Below are 24,002 nucleotides of genomic sequence, written 5' to 3' on the forward strand. Positions count from 1 at the left end.
CATCCCCTCCCGCCCCCCGCCACACACATACACAAAAGAATTAAATAGCTGAAGTCTTAGGAGGGCAACATCAGGAAATCCACAGAGTTTAGTGAGCCTCCTGAAAGTTGAAAACAGTAGCACAAGAAAAAGAAAAAGGAACACTGAGCATTCATTCGTTTATTTTGGTTTTTTTTTTTTTTTGGAGACAGGGTCTCACTATGTAGCCCAGGCTGGCCTCAAACTTGTGGCGATCCTCCTGCTTCAGCCTCCCAAATGCTGCGATTACCAGCATGTGCCACCATGCCCAGTTTACACCTGTAATTTTTTAAAAGTTCCAATTGTATTAGCCCACAGCTGCTGTGTGTATGTGTGTGTGTGTGTGTGTGTGTGTGTGTGTGTTTGTGTTTGTTAGTGAGGATCAAACTCAGGGGCACTCTACCACTGAGCTAAATCCCCAGCCCTTTTATTTTTATTTTATTCGTGGTACGGGGGATTGAACTGAGGGCCTTCACCCTAAGATACATCCCTAGCCTTTTTTTGTTTGTTTGTTTTGAGACAGGGCCTCACTAAATGGACTTGTGATTCTTCTGCCTCAGCCTGCCAAGTGCTGGGGTTACAGGAGTGTACCACTATGCCCTGTTTAAGTAAAGCTACTTTAACAAGTATATTGTATATTATTGCATATTCTATTTCTTGCTATAATTATTAATGGATTTTTCTTCCATTTCCATTTGCTCGTTGCTATTATAGGGAAAAACTATCTGCTCTTGGAACTTTATATTGTATCCAGCCCCTTTTTAAGGTCCCTTAAGAATTTTAGTAGCCTTTTAGCACTGTCTGATAGATTTTCTGTGTCCAAAATCATATCATTGGCAAAAAGCTATGTTTTTATTTTTTTGCCAGTATTTACTCTAATTATTTCATCTAGAGCTCACAAAAATAATTTTGAGTTATAGTTATACTGGATATCCCTGTTTCTTTAGTATTTTTTTCTTTGTGATGCTGGAGGTGGAACCCGGGATCTCAGATGCTAAGCATACAGTACCACTGAGCTACACCCTGAGCCCCTTTGGCCACTTTCAGTGGCAATAGGTCTGTCATTTTACTTTCTGGCGTGGTATTTGGCATGGCTATGTTTCATGGATGGTTTGTATGACACTTAAGTTATTTCCTTCTTCCCTAGTTTTAGTGCACTTTTATTAATAATGGCTGCTGAAAAAAAATGACTTTTGTGTTAGATGGTTTTTTGGTGTAAGCTAATAGCATGTTTCCCCCTAATTTGTTGATATAATAAAGAACAGGATTAATCATCCCCATAGAAGAATTTAAGAGGGATTGTCACCTTACAAGGAAAAAAAATAACAGGAGAGACTACCCATTTCCTTTCATTCAGATTACTTGGTTTCCTACCTGCAATGTCACCATCAGGCCAGGGATGAGACCCTCCTTTCCCCACGGAGCATCCCCATTCACTGCCCCAGTCCCACCTTCTCTCCAAAACCTAGATCTGGCATTGAGGGCTAGACTGACTCGACCCAAGAGTAATGGGCTCCCACCTCATGAATTCGACTCCAGATACCACGATCATTTCTATACGGCACCCTAAGTAATAGGGGTAATAGGGGGGCTGCTTGGACTTTGCAGGAGGAATGCAGAATGATACTGACAACGTGGATACTGCCCTTTTAGGATTTCTTGGAGTCTGTGGAGACACTGAGCCTTAGGCCTTACTGGAGGCTGCAGGATCTTCTGCATAAAGACCCCTCTCCAGCTTTGAAAGGGGGCTGAGGCCTAGGGTGAACATGACAGCTAGTGGGAAATCACCCCAGAGCTTCCCTGCCCTGATTCCAGGAGAACCTGGTAGATCATTTCAGGTAAGAAGGAGGAGCCTACTTTTGTCTATTTGTTTTTTCATTCTTTGTTTTTAGTACGCTTTGATTTTTGACATAATTATAGATTCAAAGGCAATATAAGGTTTACCCCATTTCCTTTGATGGTAACAGCTTGTAAACCTTGGAACAAGATCATGATCAGGATGTTAACGTACAGAACATTTCCATCGCCACAAGGATGTCTCATGTTAACCTTTACCAGTCAGGACCACTTCCCTCCCACCGCTACTTCCTCCTTACCCTCTAGTAACCACTAGGCTGTTCTCTAACACAATATAATTTTGTCCTTTCAAGAATGTTATATAAATGGAATCATTGAGTATGTTAGCTTTGGGATTGGCTTTTTTGCCAAGCATAATTCTCTGCAGATTCACCCAGGTTGCTGTGTGTCACAATAGTTTGCTCCTTCTTATTGCTGAGTAGTATTTCATGGTGTTGATGTGCCACTGTCAAAAGCAAAACAAAACAAAAAAGCACTATTATGTCTCCACTGAATTGCTCTTGCTCTTTTGTCAAAGGATGTTGTATATGGCTCTATTTCTGAGCTGTCTTGTCTCTTCCATTGATCTTTTTATTCTTTCACCAAAACCGTACTGCCTCATTTGACATAATTGATAACTGCCTTCCTTTTTTTATTTTACAATTTTGGTGATATTGGGGATTTAACCCAAGGCCTTTGCACTGACCTACATCCTCAGCCCTTCTTAATTTTTCATTTTATGACAGAGTCTTGCTAAGTCATTTAAGTTTCCCAGTCTGGGCTCAGATTTGAAATTTCTCCTGTTTCAGCCTCCCAGAGTGCAGGAATTATGGGCATGTACCACCATGCCTGGTTTACAGTAAGTCTTAAAGCCAACTAGTATCTATTAGTACTGTGAGTCATAGAAACATGTAGTTTGGGAATGAAAAGGCCAAAAAAGTAGGGCTGAGGAATCTTAGATTCCTAGATAGCACTGTGGAGAAATTGCTCAGACCCTGGTTAAAAACAGTAAGGAAAACTTTATTCAAGACATTTGGAATAGGAGAGAAATTGAATTCAACCCTACATAGAATGGAAGTATTTTACACCATTGGGCATGGACAGGAAGTAGGAACTTGGTTATACATCAAGATTGGGGGGGGAAGAATTTGATTAGATCACCAAGCATAGGAGAAGAAAATCTTGATGAGGTAAGAAATTCTCTCTAAATTAGTTTAGCAGGAGTTTTGGTAAATTAGAGCTTGTCAGACCATGGATGAGGCCTAGGTCCTAACTAAAGGGCTGGCTAAGATGTCCTGGTTTTTGAGAAGGGTGTCCTTGTCAGTGCCCACATGGTCACCCATGGTATGGAATGGCAGCTGTGCAGGAATCAAATTACTAAAGGCAAAAGATACCAGTAGAATTCAATGATAGATCCAACTCCTGAGGACTTGGTTCACTGGAGGCGTAAGGAATGCAAGCCAATGAGAAAAAACCCAAAAATATACAGACTCTTCGTTCTTGTTATACACAATAGCTAAAATGAATGTAAAAGAGTGGTAAGTCAGATTTTGTTGCTGGACTAAGTAACCTTAGATTTTGGTTAGTTAGAATTTCTTTTTAGTGTTGGAGATTGAACCCAGAGCCTTCATATATCTCCATCTACATCCCCAGCCTGTTTTTATTTTTTATTCTGAAAATAGCATCTGACTAAATTGCTGAGGCCGGGCTCAAAATTGTGAGCCTCCTGCCTCAGCCTCCTAGAGTGCTGGGATGGCAGGAATGTGCCACCATGTCCAGGTTCATTAATTGGAGCTTTGACTACTAGCTTCACAGGCACCCACAAAGGTTAAGATCATCTTGGGACAACAGAGAGTAGTTAGTTTTGACTTCTGGTCATCAATAAGATGGTCCAGTTGGGGGAAGCGCAAAACTTAAAAATGACCGAAGCCAGGGTCTGTGGTGAGAAGGAGTGGTCTCATGTGATCAGTATGGCCAGCTTTCTGAAAAAGCTTTATTAATGTGACTTGTCAGAGTAACTAATATATTAGCAATGTCTTTGGTTTTGAATCCTACTGATATAGGGAAAAGAAACTCTCAACCTGCTAGATATCTGGGACGAGTTCATGTTCTCTAAAATCGAAGAATGAATTTTAGGAACGACGGAGGTTGAGAGCGGAATGTGTTTATTGAAGGAAGGAAAGCTTTTGTCTGAGAGAGAAACAGAAGGGGAACCAAGCAGGCTGTGAAGGAACCTGCCTTTTGAAGGGATTTTTGTAGAGCAAATCCACGACACCAGGCCGGTCCAAGGTGGAAAACATGGGAACTCGCAAGGTGGGCACGAGGCGGGACAAAATTATGGTCAGCCAATAAGATTGCAAGCATAATTCCTCAGCTAAAAGTGATTAAATCGGGATCAGATGGGAAAGTGAGTCATGCAGCAAGTGGCCATGAATACAGATCGGGCTATTCCTGTAGGGAGTTGCCTTAGTGACTCTTCCTGGCTTTCTCATGGTGAGAGTTATATGTGTTATATAACCCTCTCTCTATCCTATATTCAGACAGGATAAAATCTCTCCAGGATGAGAGCTGGCCTTTTAGGAATAACAAAAAAGAGTGAGTGAAGCGGAAGTTATTCCAGTTACAGCTTAAGTGAGACATTTTTCTAGTGACTGCTTTTATTGAGGTGTAGTGACTGAAAGGGAGGTTAGGGTTGGAGAAGGACAAAGAGACCTGTGCCAATGTCCAGCAATAGGCTGGTTTCTTTTCCCTCTATAGTCATGATTACTCAGGGCCCCTCCATGGAGATGACAGGTGTAGATGACAATCCAGCCAGAGGGAGGAGGCAGAGTGTCCCAGGCCCTTCAGTCCTACTGGACCACCTGGGAAGATGAGGCTGAGCTCTGGGGCCTCCACCTCAGAATGCAGTCTGGCTTCCAGGGGCTGCGTTGGCGGTCAGGGAATTGCTTGCGGGGCCTCTTATGGCAGTCCCTCTTAAGGTGGCCTGGCTTTCCATAGTAGCAGTTGAGCCTAGTTGTTGAGCTCCTCTTGGAGCCACGAGAATCAGACTTAGGGTCTGTTTGTTTTAAGGCCACAACAAAGGCAGCCACTTTTTCATCTCTTTGTTTTTTTCTCCTTGGTTTTCTCCCAGTCTCAGTAATAAAACACTAAGGAGGCAGTTTTTACTAAAGTATCAAGTGCGCTATCTGGAGCAAAAGCTATCTTTGTAGCTCTTTTCTAATATCTGGGGCTGACTGGGTAATAAACATGTCTTTAAGCAAAACCTGTCCTATTGAATCAGGAGCTATGGACACATGTTTTACCAGTGCCTCTAGTAAACATTCTAAGAAAGCAGGGGGTTTTCACCTTTCTCCTGATAATAGCTGAAAATTTAAAATAACTAGAGGGCTTGGTTTTTGTCCTTCTTAGACCTTCAAGAATGCACACTTGAAAATGTCTCCTGCTCCAACCTCCTGTGTGGCTGTTAGGCCAGCAGGGGTCTTGGGTAGGGACTGCTTGGGCTCCAGTGGAAACTGGTAGTTCCCCTGGTTGTCTATCTTCTGGCTATTTAAAATTAAGAGTATGATAGTCATCCCCAAATGTAATAGCAGCTTGTAATGCTGTTTGTCTCTCATTAGAAGTCAATGTTTGATTTAAGATTAGCATCACATCTTTCCAGCCTAGCTTATAGGTCTGAGTAAATCCTCTAAAGACATCAGTGTACTTATCAGGGTCATCGGAAAATTTTCCTCGTTTTAGCTTGATCCACTTTAAGTCATTGAGAGAAAGAGACATACGAACGTAGGTAGTCTCATATGGATTGTAATTATACTTTGAGCATAAATACGAATTATTTCTTAATGTCAATAACATTTGAACATAAGGCAATTCTGACCATTTTCCCTCTTTTTTACAGTATAATTTTAGTTGTAAAAGAAAATAACAATTAATACTTTCTTTTCATCCCATTTTGGATCTAGGGGGTAGGCAGGCCACGTGCATTTGCAGAAAAATATTAAATGGCTCTTTTTCCACATAGAAGGATCAAACACCTTCCAGTGCTCAAGGATGCACTCTAAAGGACTGAGAGACTTTGACTATGAGCATTCCACATCTGAAATACAAAAAGGAAATAGTCTGGGCATCCCTTCTTTATTTCTGATTTTTGTACCCTCAAGGCACGACTAGAGTAGATCCCACTCCCGTGCAGGTACCTGCCATCTGGAGAGAGCAGAAGGCAAAATCCATCCAGCCCATCCACTGTGGAACTGGCATGCAATTTTATCCTCCCAGGAAGCTCACAAACTGCGCGGTTACTCTTATTGGACATTTAAAAGTGTGAGTTACAGTTGGTCTGGTGACGGGAATATCTAAAGAAGGAGGCATAACTTTGTGATCTACTATTGCTTTTTGTTCTTTGGAAGAGGACAGCTGTATAAAAAGGTGAGTTGGAAGTAGTTAGAGCACTTTTCCTACTGTACTGGGAAAGAGATCACCTCTGGAGATAGGTAAAAGGGACAATTGACCTGAGGAATTCCACTCTGGCCCCTAGAGCAAAGAAGTCTCCAAGACTTTCCTGTTATCTGTCTAATCCCCTAGGCAATCTTTCCTAGCAGCAGGACAAGGCTATGCTTGATTTAAATGTTTGAAGCTCACAAGTTAAACTTATATTTATCACCTAGCAATCACATTTTACATGTTGATAAAGGCATATCAGTTAAGGCTGACTAAAATCCCTTTCTCACTCTTAATTAGCATATGTAAGGCACAAAGGTAAATCATTCCCTGGTAGCTGCTGTGAAATGTAAACAGTTGTTGCAAGCTGCCTCAGCCTAATTTCTGAAAGGAGAGGTAGTTAAGTAGTTCAACTGAAAAGCTTAGGGAGAATTTCTAGCACAGAGAGTTAAGTATAATCGATAGTGGAGATTTTTCTGTGGTCCAGAGCCAGTTTCCACTGAGGAAGCTTTGGGTATCTGCAAGAGAGTAGCCCTGGCCATGACCCCTCAGTTGTTCTCTCTTTCTATTGGTCCACAAAGCTGGAGATCAGCCTCCAGAAAGGAATCAGCTGTCTCTGTGGTCAACATTCCATTGGCTATTGGCTTCAATGGGGACTCACCAAAGAGCTGCTGGGGAAACCTGTTCTCTGCTTTAAGAGTGGCAGCTGCTCTAAGAGCTTTTAACTAGCTGGCAGAGTAAGTTAAAAGTTTGTCAGAGTTCTATAGAGGGTAGTTAAAAGCCTGAACAAGCTTACCTAGTGCTTTATAAGTTTACAGTAAAGGTTTTAAAGTCCACAACTTACTATCAGAGTATTTTTCCTATACACATAAATGATAACTAGACCTAGGAGGAGAAGAGAAAAGGTCAGAGACCCTCCCTTAGGCTAAATGTGCTTTGGTCCCATAAGTGTGATGCTTTTGGAGATAGCTCCTTCTGGTGTCACTCAGATGTTGGTTCTCTCCACTGTGTCTCAGGTTCAGTCTCCTTGGGCAGACCTGCCCAGAACACTAAGCCGGGACATGGCGTCTATGTGTGTTTTCCTGGACGGGCAAAATTCCAATGTCTCATCTGACCCAGAGATGGGGGATGTGTCCCTCCTCTAAGATGACTTCCTTGTCCTTGGCATTAGCAACTGCTCATTTTCTGTGGGCTTAACTTAGTTGTTGAATTGGAGGAGAGGTTTGGAACATTCTAGAGTTCTTTTCTTTCTAATTTTACATGCTGCTAAAAGGAAAGTACAAAGTGGTAGGGAAAGATTAGGAGTAAGGCCGGAGAAAGGAAACTGACGAAAAACAGACTTGACATTTTCTCTAGAGTGTAGAGGAGGATCAGAGCCAGTCTGTCCCAGTGAAACCTGTCCTCCAGTCTTAAGAAGAGCCAATGACCTAATGTATTTTAAGTGGTGGAGGAAGTCCCGTGTTTTATTATATAAGCATGTATATTTTTTAAGCCTGAGCTAGATTTTATTTAAAAGACCCATTCTACCGAAGTTTATATTAAAGTCCACTAGGGAGCACTCTAACATTACTTTCTCTAGAGCTATTGTCTAAATAAAGTCAAGCAAAGAATACTAGTAAATTTAGTAACTAGTTCAAATGTAACATACACAAGAACAAAATATGAATGAAAATGTCCCATTAAAGAAGCATGATAACCTTATACCTTCCCATGGTTTAACTTGGATGTATCACATTTTAACAAAAGCATATAAGAGACAAAGCATAAGCAATTATAATCAATGAGCAAAGACATTACAAAATTTGAACCATAAAAATTTGTTACCTAAATGAGTTCCAATCCAGAGTCTATGAAACAAAAGTAAGCTCTTACCTCCGTCCAATGATCCCGGTGCAAGACCTCCAAATGATATAGGGGAGAGAAACTCCCAACCTGCTAGATATCTGGGATGAGTTTGTGTTCTCTAAAATCAAAGAATGAATTTTAGGAACAACGGAGGTTAAGGGCAGAATATATTTATTGAGGGAAAGAAAGCTCTGTCCGAGAGACAGACAGAAGGAGAACCAAGCAGGTTGTCAAGGAACCTGCCTCTTTTAGGGATTTTTATAGAGCAAATCCACAACACAAGGCGGGTCTAAAGTGGAAAACGTGGGAACTCACAAGGTGAGCACGAGGTGGGACAAAACTACGGTCAGCCAATAAGATTGCAAGCATTATTGCTCAGGTAAAATTGATTAAGTTGAGATCAAATGGGGAAGTGAGTCACGTAGCAAGTGGCCATAAATACAGAACAGGGGCTTTTCCTGTAGGGAATTGAGTTAGTGACTCTTCCTGGCTTTCTCAAGGTGATAGAGACCTATTCAGAATATCAATCCCTGATGTTTATCCCTAGGGAGGTATGTGGGTGCATTTGTTTTATCTTTTGTCTTGAGGTCAGGCCCACAACTGGAGGTGCTTATCTCTCCCACAGTTGCAAGATATCTTGTCTTCCGTACTGGCTCCTTCCAGGGCTCTATCCTGCTAGTGGACTTGACTCTTCATTCTGCCTCTCCTCATTTTCTTGTTAATGAACCTAACATTTTATTAGCATATTTTGGGCCCAGGAGAGGAAGCTGAGACGGCAAATTCAATTCACTTCCCCTATCTACTGTTGTATTCTAAAACCAAAATCTGCTAAGAAATCCTAATGAAGGCTGTACATAGGACTGTAAGGGTTGGTGGGATGAAGGTGAAAGTGTGGAAGAGAATTGGTATGTTTGAATAGGCTCTCTGAAAAGTAGTTGCAGCTGTCTTTCCTCTGAATGTATTATAGAAATGGACAGGGCCGGGGATATAGCTCAGCAGCACAAGCGCCTGCCTGGCATGCGCAAGGTCCCGAGTTCGATTCCCGGTACCAAAAAAAAAAAAAAAAAGAAATAGACACTTAACAGACTGTGGGATGTTCCCCTCCCTCGTATTGTAAATCCATATTTCAAGCAATATTACTTGGACATGCTAAATGGGAACCAATAAGATTGTTCAAGGCCACAGAGGGTAGAAGAGAACTTGGGGTGCTGGTACAGACAAATGCTGTGGTGTATAGACTAAGACTCATGGTGTATAGACTAAGCCTATGAGTGCCCCCCAGTGGTAAATACCAGGATTTTGGATGAGAGAATTTCCATCTGAATGGCAGTTACTAACTTGCTATCAGTTTTAATTAATTTCTTGCTATTAATTTTAATGAATTAAAATTGTCCCTAGATTTCAGGACATAAAATAATTTTTGGCAATACTGGAGACTGAACCCAGAGAGTGGTAAGCTGCATACCCATCCTTTTTATTTATTTATTTTTACTTATCAGCTTTTCCCCTTGTCTTGTTAATTGCTCCCTGTAGTAAAGTTTTAGCCTTTTATAGTTGCATTAGCCAGAAAGCCTAATGATGCCCTTGCCTACAGACCCTTCCCTCTACAGTGTTCCCAGTAAATAGATTCTGTTTTTTGGTGGATCCAGGGAAGAGGGGTCTGGGGGAAGATACTGGGGTGATGACTATACATTTTTCTTTCTTTCCCATACCACCTCAACTTTCTTACCTGATGCAGTGGTAGCAGGACCAGAGCTGTGACCACAAATGCCACAAGCAGGGACAAAACCTGTCTTGGTTACTTTTCTCTCATTGCTGGGACAAAATACCTGATCCCCAAAACTAAGGAAGGAAGAGTTTATTTAGCTCACAGTTTGTGGAGGTTTTAATCCATACTCAGCTGGCTCCAAGGCAGAGTGGCACATGGCAGAGGGCAGCAGTTCATGGCAGCAGAAGACAGAAAAAACAAGAAGAGCAAAAGGGAGGAGCAGCAGCTGGGGGAGCAAGCCTCTTTCCCTCCCTTATATTGTATGCAAGCTTCCCACCCCAGGGCGGGGGTAGCACTCACACCCATAATCCCAGCATTAGACCATGAATCAGTCACAAACTCTAGAAGCCCACTGCATGACTGCATGAGACTTTAGGGGGACATCTAGACACAAACCATAACAAAACCTGAGCAAGAAATTATGTTTTAACTTTTTTTTCTGCATTAGGAATTGAACCCAGGGCTTTCACACTGAGCTACATCTCTAGCTCTTTCCTATTCTTTATTTTTGAGACAAGGTCTCAGTAAATCGCTAAATTACCTAGGCTGGGCTTAAACCTGTGATCTTCCTGCCTCAGTCTCCCAGAGTGCTAGGATTAAAAGCGTGTACTACCATGCCCAGTTTACTTTTAAAATCTTTATGTCACAATTTGTTGGCCTTATGAGTGGGTTTTACCCTCACCCTTTTCGGCAAAAATTGAGGTTAACAGTAAATGCAACCATGTTGACTGGTGGCATAATAGCCCACTAGTTCTGCACTTATGTGACCTTACCCACCTAAATGGAAGTAGGCTGAGGACAGGCACTGGTTACACTTGTATTCTGCCTGTAGTCTAGACCAGCACAGTGACCAAATCTAATATACTTTCTAAAGGTAGAAAAAGGTTGGGTAAAAATAGGGAAAAGGAAGAGTAGCTGAGGTTAAGGGAATGGATAAATGGGTTATAGAATGAAGGAAATTCAGTGTTAACACCTTGAAAGAGGCTCAGAGCAAGAAATGATAGTGTCTCAGCTCAGTTACACTAAATGCCTTTATAAGTGTCTTAGTTACTTTCTTTGCTGAGACAAAATACCCAACACCCAAAGTTACAGGGGGAAAGGTTTGTTTAGCTCAGTTTGTAGAGGTTTTAGTCCATAATCAGCTGGCTCCAACACAGGGTGGCTTGGCAGAGGGGCATGGAAGAGTAGAACGCGTTCAGGGCAAGCAGAAGACAGCAAAAGCAAAGCAAGCAAGGGACCTTAACAGAGCCTTTCTACCCCTTTTATCTTATCTAGGCTACTTGAGGGAGGTAGCACTCACACCCTTAATCCTAGTGTCCTTGATCTTAGCTTTGCATCAGGAATCAGCCCCAGTATCACACACACTGGATCCAGCCACCTCTGAAAAAGCCCCACCTATGACCACATGAGGCTTTGGGGGCACATCTAGACCAAACCATAACAGAACTGAACCCAGGGCCATTGCACTGAACTACATACATATCCCTTTTTCTTTTCTTTTCTTTTCTTTTCTTTTCTTTTCTTTTCTTTTCTTTTCTTTGCTTTGCTTTTTTCTTTTCTTTTTTGAGACAAAAAGTCTTGCTGAATTGATCAGACTGGGCCCAAACTGGCAATCCTCCTTCCTTAACCTCCTAGAGTACTGGGATTACAGGCATGTGCTACCATACCCAGCTGATAACTCTGTTGTTAAGTTTCTGAGGCTGCATACTGTTTTCCACAGTGGCTGTACCATTTTATATTCCCACCAGCTGTGCACAAGGGTTCTGATTTCCTCATATCCTCACCAATACTTGTGTATCCTCACCAATTTTCTGTTCTATTTTTTTATAGTAATCATCCTAATGAGTGTGAGATAGTATCACATTGTAATTTGGATTTGTAGCATCCTAGTGAGTAGAGATGTTGAGTATCTTTCATTTATTTATTGACTATTTGTCTATCTTTGGAGAAATGTTTTTTCAAGTCCTTTTTCCTTTTTTTGTTTTGTTTGTTTTGGGTTTGCTCTTTTTGAGACACTCTTGATATATAGCCCCGGCTGGCCTTGAGATCAAGATCCTCAACACAAGGTTTAGAAGGTAAGCACACTACTCAGAAGTGCCATGCGGCTAGATACTTTTGAGCCTAGATTTATGCCTGATATTCTGGGAAGAAGAAAATAGGAGGTGTAGTCAGGCACATCAATGATAATGCCACCTCAGCAAACTCAATGATTCCTCTAGAATTACATGAAGATCAAGAATTTTTCTTTCCTAGTGCTGAGGATTAAACCCAGTGCTTCACACCCAGTAGGCAAGTGTTCTACCACAGAGCTGCATCCTAAACCCCTCAAGAATTCCTTTAATAAGTCTTTCTATGGGTGATGGAAACAGTATCTTCAGCCTTGTCATAAATGTTATTAGAGTACTAGGTATTGAATCTGAGGTGCTCTACTACTGAGCTATGCCCTAAGATCTTTTTATTATTTTATCTTGAAACAAGGTCCTGTAAATTGCCCTGCCTCACTTTGAACTACAGTCCTCCTGCCTCAGCCTTATAAGTAGGTGGGATTACAGGCATGCACCACTGTGCCTCGAGCTGTTTTTCTTTTTAAAAAGATTTTTCATTCCGTGTTTAAGTAGGTAAGAGTAATAACAACAAGATGGAGCTGGGAGTGTAGCTCAGTAGTGGAGTGGTTGTGTAGCATGTATAAGGTCCTGGATTTGATCTTCAGCACTGCCAAAAAAAAAAGAAGTACAAAACAATAAGATTTTGCTTGCAGTTACTGAGTGATGAAAGAAAAAGCAAACATAAATTAGCATCTGATTGGTTAATTAAAATGCTTCTGAGACAGTGTGAAATTACTCAGCACTGGTGATATACCAGTCATGCTATGTAGGCTTAAGAGTTTTAGAGCAAAATAACTAAACAAAATGTAAAAAAAAAAAAAAATGTATTCAGGTGCTGTAGTACACACACGCCAACAGTTCCAGCACTGTAGGAGGCTGAGGCAGGAGGATCACAAGTTTAAGCCCAGCCTGAGCAATTGGACAACTTAGTGAGACCCTGTTTCCAAAAAATAGGGTCGGGGTGGGGATGTAGCTCAAGGTGAAGAGCCTAGGTTCAATTCCCAGTGCAAGGGGGAAAAAAAGGTGTCATCTGAGAGCACATAGACAATGAATACCCAAAATCCACTTAAGAAAACCCATGGAGGGAAATTGCGTCAGACTTTCATTCTTTAGGCTTCTAGCAGTTGGTTTCTTCCGAGTTAGGCCATTTTAACCCATACCCTCAAAGCAGGGTGAAAAACACATTTTATTACATAAATTAGTTGGAAAACGTAAAGAGGTCTCACTTCCCCAGTAGGATTTGGTTGAATTAAACTGCTCAATAAACAGTGATTATTGTACAGATTGTTCTTGTCTCCCAGCTGAGTATAGTTGGTATCTTAAGCACTCTCATTTCCATCATCACCCTGAATCCTCACTCTGTCTTCCTTCCCTTTTCGTAGGCTTCCGCGTGTTTCTCCAGGACTCTCTGTCTGGCTGGCATTGTTTATTTTTGGGTTGCTGGGTAGTGCACAATTTGAGTTTTCTGTCTGTGCGGGAGGAACATTACTACTCAGTGAGGAAGTGCCGGCCAATGGCCAGAGGCCTAGGAAAAGGTGAAGTATTGTCCCAGCAGTGTCCACATGTCTGCCTGGAAGAATATCTGTAGATGTGGTTGTGCTTGCTGCTTAACACAGACTGCTCTGCTTCCAAAAGGAACTGATTTGTAAGGGAAGTCTCATGAGAAAGAACAGAATTATTATGGCAGTACTTCTTTCTCTTGTATAAGATTCCTTTTCAAATTCTCTGTCTGCTTGTTTTCACCAAAGCAAAAGCTTTAGCTACATCTACTTTTTCTTTTGGGTTTTTGTTGATTTTTTTTGTTTTGTTTTCCAGTACCGGGAATCAAACTCACAACCTTGTGCTTGCCAGGCAGGCGCTGTGCCGCTGCACTAAATCCCCAGCCCCTTTTGTTGATATTTTGCAATGCTTTGGGTGGAATGAGGGCCTCACACATGCTAGGCAAGTGCTCTACCACTGAGCTACACCCCCAGCCCTACTTTTTCTTTTGTCTTTGTAAAATTAACACTTCTGCCTGGTCCAATGCCATCTGCTGTTTTACACATCCTTGAGCTGCCCTATCCTCTGTCTTTTTACATTTTTGTCATTCTTGCTTTCTTTTAATATCTAATATTTCTTTTCTGGTTTTCCTTTTCAATTTCCTTTTTGGGCCAGCCGTATGGCTCAGTGATAGAGTGCATGCTGATGTTCTAGGTTCAGTTCCTAGCACACAAAAAGATCATTCTTACTTTCTCTTTGTTCTACTTTCTTTGTCTTTCCTCTCTTCAAGTGTATCAGTTAGTCTGTTACCACGACAGTTATATTCTCTGTAAGTCCTTGATTTGGATTCATACTAGGCCCCTAAGGAGGTATAAATAACATGGCTTGAACTGTCCGCTCCTTACCTCACCCCACCCCACTGAAGTATCTTACTTGCTCTCAGGAGAAGTGGATAATATATAAAAAAAACCCTTTACATTATTGGGCTGAGAGTTTTCAGAAGTATTGTTGGTTTCAAATCAGAGGTGAAACAGAGCTTAAACTTTCTAACTGGCTCCCATTGGCAACCAGCTTTAGTGAGTATGTCTGTTGGCATTGATTTTAGTAACAGAGTAGATGGGGATGGTTCTGTCATTTTCTCATCCTCCCAGGCAGCCATCTGTGTAGAATGCTCACCATCGTGTGCCACGAACACCGTGCTGTTCTTGGGCACCGCGAAGCTGACCTGAATGGTGCTCTGTAACCATAGCGTCACTCCGTTCTCTTCTGTCTGTTAAAATGACGCTTGTCTTTGGATTTAGGGCCCATCCAGATAATCCAGGATGATCTCAACTCAAGACCTTTAACTGCATCTGCAAAGATCCTTTCTTCAAATAAGGTGACATTCACAGAGTCTGGATGTTAGGTTGTGGACGTCTCTTCTGTTGCTATCTTTCTGTGCTCTTGGGATCATTCAGCGATGCGCTACCACTGAGCTACACTCCCAGACTGGTTTTTTATTTTTAAATTTTGAGGCAATCTTGCTGGCTTTGAACCTGCAACCCTTCTGCCTCAACCCCTCAAGTAGCGGTGATTACAGGCATCTACCACTGCGCCCAGCTAGACATATCTCCTAATGGAACACTGTTCAACCCACAGGTGTTCATCTTCTCCTCTCCAAATTCACATCCATTTTATATGGAAAATACATCTATTCCCATGCTGACATCTGTGAAATGAAAGTCCTAACCCATTAGCACATCAATTTCCATCATGGATCTATGAAACTAGAAAACAAGTTATTTCCTTCCAAATATAATTGTGGGAGAGGTATAGAATAGATATTCCCATTACAAAAGAGAGAAGTTGGAAGGCTTGAAGGAGTTACTTATCCCAGGAAAGTTTTAAATTCAGTGGGCAAAATTCTATTAGGTTTCAAGGCCTGAAAATAATCCTCTGGGGCTTGTTGCAGATCATTTTATGTTTTCTTTTTGGTACGAACCCAGGGCCTTGCACAGGCAAAGCAGGCCCTCTACACTGAGCCATATTCCCCGGCCCCAGCCAGATAGTTTTAACAGTCCATTTGCTCCCTGTGAAATGTTGGAAGTCTGACAGGCTGTCATTTTGTCCTGTTTCTGTCCCTTATGTCCTAGCTGACATAACAGTCTCAAAAGCCTTGTGGCTTTCCTGTGTATGTCCCCATTAGACAAAAAGGTTCTTCACAGTCTTTTCTGGATAATCCCATCTTCATTTCTGGCTTCTGCTGAGATGGTTGAGTGGACCCATGAATCACATACCTGCTCTTTTCAGGAAAAAAAGAGCTTCTTATCCCCGTGGCTTTATCCTCTGCTGGTGTGGTGGTCTTAGTTTCAAAGGGAAGAATGCTTCCCCAGGGAGCCACAACAGTGATTCCATTGAATTGGAAGCTAAGACTGCCAGCTGGCCACTTCAGGCTCCTCCTGCCTCTAACTCAATAGGCAAGAAAGGAATGAAGTTTTAAATGTTATCATTGTTTACAGTCTGGATAGACAGAATCTCCCAAATCATTGAGTGCTGGCTCCTTTTTACTTAGTGGTTCCTTATTTGATGTATCGCATTTGCCTCACATTTTATTATAAGCAATAAAACAAAACCAGACCATACCTTCTACATGTTGCTTACAAATCTCTCAAATAAACACCCAAGTTCACAGTTTACAAATTTTAATTTGCACATAACTATATGACATAATTCTGCCAAGTTTTCTGCCAGTATATAACAAGGATATTTTCACCTCTGGTTTCCTGCAATATGTTCTTCATTTCCTTCTGAGCCCTTGCCAGAAGCACTTTCAACATTTGTATTTCTCCTAACATTTTTGATAGAACTAGGGATTGAACCTAAGACCTTTGCACTGAGCTACAACCCCCAGACCATTTTTAATTTTTTATTTTGAGACAAGATCTCACTAAGTTGCTAAGTTCCCTAGGCAGGGTTCAAACTCACAATCCTCCTGCCTCAGTCACTGTGAGGCTGAATGTGTTTCATAGCTTGTTTTTGCCAATTTGTTAGCTTTTACATTCTTGTTTATGGAAGACTCCACTGTGCCATCCATTGAGCATGCTCCCAGCTTGACAGAATCAGTGGGTTTCAGAGAGTAGGCATTTAGCTAGAGGTATATCTAAGAATCACATAAAAATAATGTTTATTGAAGATTGAATAAGGGAGTAAAACCAAGATTTGAGGGAGCCAGTTGAGAAGATTCCTAGACACTGGCCCAAAGTCCATTTGGATAGTGGAGGATGACAGCGGCAATCCCAGATTTCCCAGGTTGCAAATTGAATCTTACTTGTTACAGCACTGACATCAGGAGTAGGGTGGGGAGTTTTGTGAATACGCATTTAGTTACTTCCAACTATTCCACAAGTGCCCCTCAAAAAGCTAGGATCATGTCCTAATGCCAGCCACTTCTGAAGGACTGCTATCAAGAGTTCCTGCAGGTCTCTGGCAAAGGAGTTCTCTTCCTCCAAAAAAGTTAGTTTTGAAAAATGGGGTAAGTTTAAAAAGCTGCAATATGTAAACAGAAGTTCCCAGGATGTAAAAAGATTATAGTTATTTTCATTTTTAAAGAGCACACTTCAGAAAAATGAGTTAAACCTGTACAAAAGGCTATATAACACTGATAAAATACCTTGGAAGTATGCACAAGTATGGAAGCAACATTTTAAATTTTCATAAAGACAATGTACTTTTGGGATAAAGAAGAGCAGTTGGATTTTTCCAGGGGGTGGTTCTATTTATGAAATGGGTCTCTCAGTCACTGAAAAGTGCCAGCAGAACTCTCCAAGGGCAGAACACTTGTCCAGATAAAAGTTGAGCAACAGTAGTGCCAGCAGCCCATTAAAAGGGGGAAGTGTTAAGCTAGAGAGAAAACATTCGCATGATAGTAAGAGCATATTTATAACCATGAGAACTCGGAGATAAAGCAAAGGTTTTAGACATCTGTATACTCATAAAACTGTGGGTAACAAACGTTAATCTCCAGGTGGAAACCCATGGCCCAGAATATTCTGGATTTTTAAAAGTAAAATTGTGACCAAGTTAACATTTTTTTAAATAATTGAAATTAGGACTGGTAACATTTATCTTGTTGTGTACTGTAAGGTAAGGTAGAATCAGTGTTGTAATAAGCTGAACATAGTGGCTCTGCAAGGCTAATCTCAAATTCAAGTCTAGCCTGGGCAATTCAGCAATTTAATGAGATTCTGTACCAAAATAATAATAATAATAATAATAATAATAATAATAATAATAATGACTCAGGATGTAGCTCATTGCAAAGGCCTGGGTTCAAGTCCCAGTACCACAAGAAAAGGATCCTAATAAATAGAAACATGTCATGGACAGTGAAGGCAAAGACAAATCTCTAGGGGTAACATATAATTTTTGAAATATTTATATTAATAGCATTTTACCCAAACAACTTTTTTCACCATTGGACATACAACCCAGAGCCTTTGTGCTGAGCTACATTCCAAGCCCATTATTTTTTATTTTGAACCTCCTAGAGCGTAGGGTTTATAGGTGTGTGCCACCATGCCTGACTTATAGGTATGTGCCATCGTGCCTGACTCCTCCCAACATTTTGTGTGTAATGTCCTGTAAGATGATAAAAGCTTGAACTGTGTCCCACACTTCCCTTGTGAGCCCTCTCCAGGAGTGACTTTAATATCAAAGCAAGGTAGACATTTTTTTAATCTACCTCAGAATTCTTCAAACCTCAACATATTATCTCATTCTAAAGCCTTATCCACATTTCAGCAGTATCCCACTTCTCAGTAACAACAATCTGTTTTAGTTTCCTAGTTCTGCCATATTTAAGTACACAAACTTGCTCACTTAAAATAACAAAAACACCTATCCTGCAGTTGTGGCTGTGAGAAGTCTGTTATCAAGGTATTAGCGCATCCCCTCCTCCACCCCAGGACTCTAACGGAAAATGCTTCCCTGACTTTTCTGGCTTCTGGCAGCTCTAAGCATTTATGGCTTTTGGTCATATCACTATACTGTCAGCTTAAGTACCCACTGTGTTTGTCTTCTTGCTTGTTTCTGATAAGAACACTTGTGTTGAATTAAGGGTGCAACAAGGTACCCAGTACCATTCAGTGTTCTACAAGAAAAACAGAGGCAGCTGGGCAGGGTGGCTCACTCCTGTAATCCCAGTACTTGGGAGGCTGAGGCAGGAGGATTGCTATTAGTTCGAGGCCAGACTAGGCTATATAGTAAGTTTAATGCCAGCCTAAACTACACAGCAAGATCCTGTCCCAAAGAAAAAAAAAAGGAAAGAAAAACAGAGCCAATAGAGGACCTGTGTGTGTGTGTGTGTGTGTGTGTGTGTGTGTGTATGTGTGTGTGTGTGTATGTTCAGAGTTTCTAACTTATGATGATTTCACTAAACCATTATGGTTTGATTATATTTTTTTGATTTTACAATGGTATGAGAGTGATACACATTCAGTTGAAATTACTTTGATTTTTGGTCTTTTCCCAGGTTAATGATACATGGTATGATACTGTTTTGGTATCATACATGGTATGATACTGCCCCTTCCACTGGGCAGGGGCCATGAGCTGTAGCTCTCAGCAAGCCTTGCCGTCATGAGGGTCAGCATCTAATGCTGCACAATGTACTGTGTTACAGTGTACTGTGATCCTTGATAGTGTAGATATATTAAATATTTTAGCTGGGTGTGGTGGCATATCCTATAACACCAGCACTCTGGGAGGCTGAGGTAGGAGGATCACAGGTTTGAGGCTAGCCTGGGAAATTTGGTAACTTAGCAAGACCCTGTCTCAAAGTAAAACAATAAAGAAAGTCCTGAGGTTATAGCTTAATGTGAGGGCCCTACCCAACACTACAAGTAAATAAAACAAAATAAAATCATAAAAAAGACTGGAGATGTAACCTAGTGCGGAAGCCCTAGATGCAATCCTGCAGTCTACAAAAAAGTGGAGGGGGGTCTCTTTCTGCCCAGGATGATATGATTATCATGTGTACAACTGAAAACATGCCTTTCATCAGGAAAGGATACAAAGCCATTGACTGATATTCATACTTTTCGATGATAACCTGTAGCTTAAGTAAATACTGTGGTATAAAGTTCATGATCATTAATAGATTTTATGTTAGAGGATAAGAGAGGGAGCAAAACAAAAATATTTATTACATGTATGTCCACGCACATATTCATAGCAAGATAAGGAATAAATGCTCCTAACTTTATAGATTCTACAACAGGCCTCATGGTCATAACTAATATTCCTCACTACCTGCCTCCACTACCCATCTCATGTTACATTTGCCCTTAGCAAGCACCTTAGCTAGTTGTGGTGCTTAACCTTGGAGTGTGTGGGGGTGTGACCCAAACCTCCATGCCTACAGAGTTAGCCTTATTGTTAGTCCTGCCTGAATTGGGTTGCTGTAGCTTTCCTCTGACTTTATTCACAGGGCATGGTAGATTCTTTAAGGCATCTTCTGTATTTTAGACATACCCTTCCTTACCTCAGTTGTGGAATAATGTCAGATTTCCCCCTGGTGGTCAGGATCAGTCATTCCAGTCAGGACAGTAACTCCCTTCCTTGTTGATGCGGAGTGGCTGGGTGGCAGTCTTACCTGGGTGGCAATGGAGTCACTTTGTTTCTCTTGGTGGAAACATTCCTCCCATTGGAATCCAGACCTCTATAGCAGCAGAGCATAAGGTCATAGTGACAGGAAACAAAAAGTTTGTTAATGGGTCGGTAAGGCTAAGAATCCCGGATATGGAAGAAATATCACAGTATGTCAGATGCTGATTGAGAGGATATGTACCCTCCTGGAGGATTTTGCCCCAGTTCTTCAAGGAATGACCACCTAACTGGGACTGTAATTGAGTCTTCAAAAGGCTGTTCCAGAGCCAGGGATATAGCTCAGCAGCACAAGCTCCTGCCTGGCAAGCGCAAGGTCCAGAGTTCGATTCCCAGTACCAAAAAACAAAAGAGTATCAAAAGGCTATTCCAGGGCCGGGGATGTAGCTCAGCGGTGCAGTGCCTGCCTGGCAAGCACAAGGTCCTGAGTTTGATTCCCAGTACCAAAAAAAAAAAAACCAAAACAACAAAAAAACAGAAAACAAAAAGGCTGTTCCACTGTTCTATTGAGTCAGCTACTTCAGAGTGGTGGGAAACATGGTAAGCCCAGTGAATTCCCTGAGCCTGGGTCCATTGCCTCACTTCCTTGGCCGTAAAGTGTGTTCTTCGTCAGCTGCAATGCTGTGTGGATGAGGTACCCTATAAGTTCACAGATGGTAGTTTTGGCAGAAGCATTGTGTGCAGGGAAGGCAAATCCATATCTGGTAACTGAGAGTAACTGTCTCTTCCAGTAAAGATAATGTGCTGCTCCTTCCATGATGGAAGTGGTCTGGTGTAATCAAACTGCCACCACGTAGCTAGCTGATCACTTTGCAGAATGGTACTGTGTTGGAAACTTAGTGTTGGTCTATGGTGCTGGCAGTGTGGGTACTCTGTTGTGCCCATAGCTGGGTCGGTTTTGGTGAGCGTGGGGAGGTCCATGTTCCTGAGCCCATGCATAACCTCCATCTCTGCTGCTTTGTTCACAAGCCCACTGAACAGTGTCAGAAATAAGTGGGGATAGAGGCTCACTGATATCCACAGAATGGGCCATTTTCTTCACTTGATTATTAAAATCCTCTTCTGTCCAGGCCACCCTTTGGTGAACATTTATATTGGACACAAATATCTTTACATTTTTCTCCCTTCAGAGAGGTCTGTTTGCCTCTTCACCAAGCCCACTTGTCACCAGTTTTCCAATCATGCTCTTTCCAAGTTCGTCATCATTGACACAAACCATCAGTCACAGTCCACCTATCAGTATATAAAGTATGATTGAAAAATACAGTATGTGCTTAAATTTAAAAATTACTGTAGTAATAGTCACATTGCTATTAATCTCCTTCAAAATACTCCCCCTCACTTTGAACATACTCATCCCATTGTTCTTGCCACTTTCTGAAGCAGTTCTGGAAGTCCTCTTTCCTGTCTTTAGTTGTGCTCTGTAGTGCCCTCAATGTCCTGAAGCAATTCAAAACATTTACCTATCGTGGTCATTTTGACTTTGAGGAAGATTCAGAAGTCACACAGTGCCAGACTCAATGAATAAAGTAGATAAAGACATACCATAATGTTTGTAGAACCTGCCTTTCTGTTGGATAGTAGGACAGTGATGATGTATTAATGGCCTTTCCAGGTAAAAGTAAACTGCCTCTGGTGGTGTTTACTGACAGATACTGAGAAGAAAGGTAAAGTGGTACCTCAGTTCACAAACGCTTTTCTTTGTGGACAATTTGGTTTGCAAACAGAAGCATTTGGCAACATTTTGTTTGTTTGTGAACTCTGCAACACGTGATGAACACAACTGTGGCCATCTTTCCTGCATAAACTTGAACATGGCCATCTTTTCCAGAGTCGTGGAATGAATTAAGTTCATGAACTGAGGTATCTCTGTACCAGAGGTTGTGTTAATTTGCTCAAGCAACGAAACACCATCTGGAACAGAAGCTGAAATTGGTAAGTTTATGACAAATCACTGTCAGTTCTCCAAGATTCGTCTGTTTTTGCACAAACTAAACAGGTGAATTTAGTAGGAATGTACTGGATTTCCTACCATAAAACTTTTTATTCCACAGGTCAGGGAACTGATGTAAGAATTCTACTAGTTGCTGAGACTACCTTCCAATTGTATATTCTAGAATTGGAGAAATAAATACAGGATGGGTTCAGGGACCCATAGGGCCTACTGTGGGATGGTCCTGAGGTAAAATTCCCTAGATCATTGATTTCATAACCCCCTATTCTGGTAGACCCCGGTTTTATTTTGGATTTCCTGAAAATCGTTTCAATTCACAAGCAATGTCCAAGAGCCCCTGAAAGGTATGATTATTTTCCGGCAGTCTCCAATGCACCATCATCTTTTAAAAGGCTTTTGGTCTCTTTATAAAGCTAGTAGAAAGATTCATAGTATACTTTTTTAAATATACTATAGCAGGGTTCTTCCTTACTGGAACCCAGCTTACTCTTCATTCAAAGGGCTCTGGATCTATAAACTGGCTCAAGACAGATGACAAGTGATGGAGGGGCTTTGTCTGTTCTTGGTTGTTCACATTAGATTTCTGTTCATTTGATTTAAATCTTTTTTGCTTAAGCTGGTCAACAAAGGAATTAGTAGATTATCCATCTGTCTTATTTCTAGGAACAGGATGATCAGCTGTTTAACCCTGTGGATCAGATTCTTCTGACTACTGCTTTGACTCTGCTACCCCAGGATCCAGTGGTCTCCATTACATATTACTCAGTGGCAGCAGTCCCACTGTAATTTCCGACCTATAGAGATGAGCTGCTAGAGTTCTTCAAAGATGCTACTCCACTTCTCTGAAGTTTCTCCTCACAGTTGTAGTAGAAGCTCTGTCCTGGATCCCTTTTAGGAGTGGGTGAGCAGGTCTTAAATGATAAATGCACTCTAGCATTCCAGTCATCCTAGTTCTTTGGATTCCTTCCTCTACAGGTCATAAAAACGTTATGATATGTCTTCGTTCACCTCCTCTACAGTTACCATAAAGTACTTCCAACATTTCAACTTCTTTCATGTAGGCCACCTTTTGGTTCATGTTCCAAGCAATCAAACAAACGATTAAACCCCTTCTAATACCTTCAGCTAAAATACCAAATCCAGAATCCCTGATTAATGGTCTTATCAATAAATTTGGCTTGATCAAACTTTACGTTCCTTCTAGCATCATCTCACACTGATTTTACTTGTTAATTTTTTAATGGCTTAGGTTGCAGCTCAGTGGTAGAAAGCTTGCTTAGCCTACATGTGACCCTGGGTTCAATCCCCAGCACTGCCCCTAAAAAATTTGTTTTAAAACTTTTACAGTGCTGGGGATAGAATCCAGGACCTCATGCATGCTGGCAAGCACTTTACTGCTGAGATGTACCCCCATCCATGTATGTTCTTAATACCCATTTTCATACATATTCTGCAGATATATTTCTACAATTCAGACAAATCCTGAACTTCTTTTGGTATAGTGCACCTTCTCATAGGTCATAATTTGTACCTCCCTATTTGGAGCCTGCTAATAGGGGGTATGATCAAAATATATGCTGAATATTTAAATTTTTAAAAATTTATTACAGTAAAAGATACATTGCCAATAATCCCCCTCAAAACACTCACTATCACTGTGAACACACTTAATTAGCGTTCTTGCCACCTTCTAAAGCAGTTCTGGAAGTCCTCTTTCGTGAATGTCTTTATGAGGTGTGATTAAAGACGTGGTGAATGCTGCTACTGAGTGCCATCCAATGGAAAGGCAGGTCATAAAAATGTTGTGATGTGTCCTCGTTCACCAAATTCACGGGATCTGGCACCATGCAACTTCTGGTCTTCTCCACAATCAGAAAGACCATGACAGGTAAATGTTTTTAATCAATTCAGGACATTGAGG

At 41.3% G+C, this 24,002-nt stretch overlaps 1 protein-coding gene across 1 annotated transcript in view; it reads left to right on the top strand.

Moving 5' to 3' along the window:
- The first annotated feature begins 1,677 nt into the window (after window positions 1-1,677).
- Znf157 (zinc finger protein 157) overlaps window positions 1,678-24,002 on the top strand; it is a 34,233-nt gene continuing 11,908 nt past the window's right edge. The window contains exon 1 of the mRNA XM_005408947.2: window positions 1,678-1,856. Coding sequence (XP_005409004.1) covers window positions 1,785-1,856 — 72 coding nt within the window. The 5' untranslated portion in view covers window positions 1,678-1,784. The remainder of the gene's footprint in view (window positions 1,857-24,002) is intronic.

This window comes from Chinchilla lanigera, unplaced genomic scaffold (genome assembly GCF_000276665.1).
Source record: "Chinchilla lanigera isolate Chin_1 unplaced genomic scaffold, ChiLan1.0 scaffold00115, whole genome shotgun sequence".
Classification (NCBI taxonomy): Eukaryota; Metazoa; Chordata; class Mammalia; order Rodentia; family Chinchillidae; genus Chinchilla; species Chinchilla lanigera.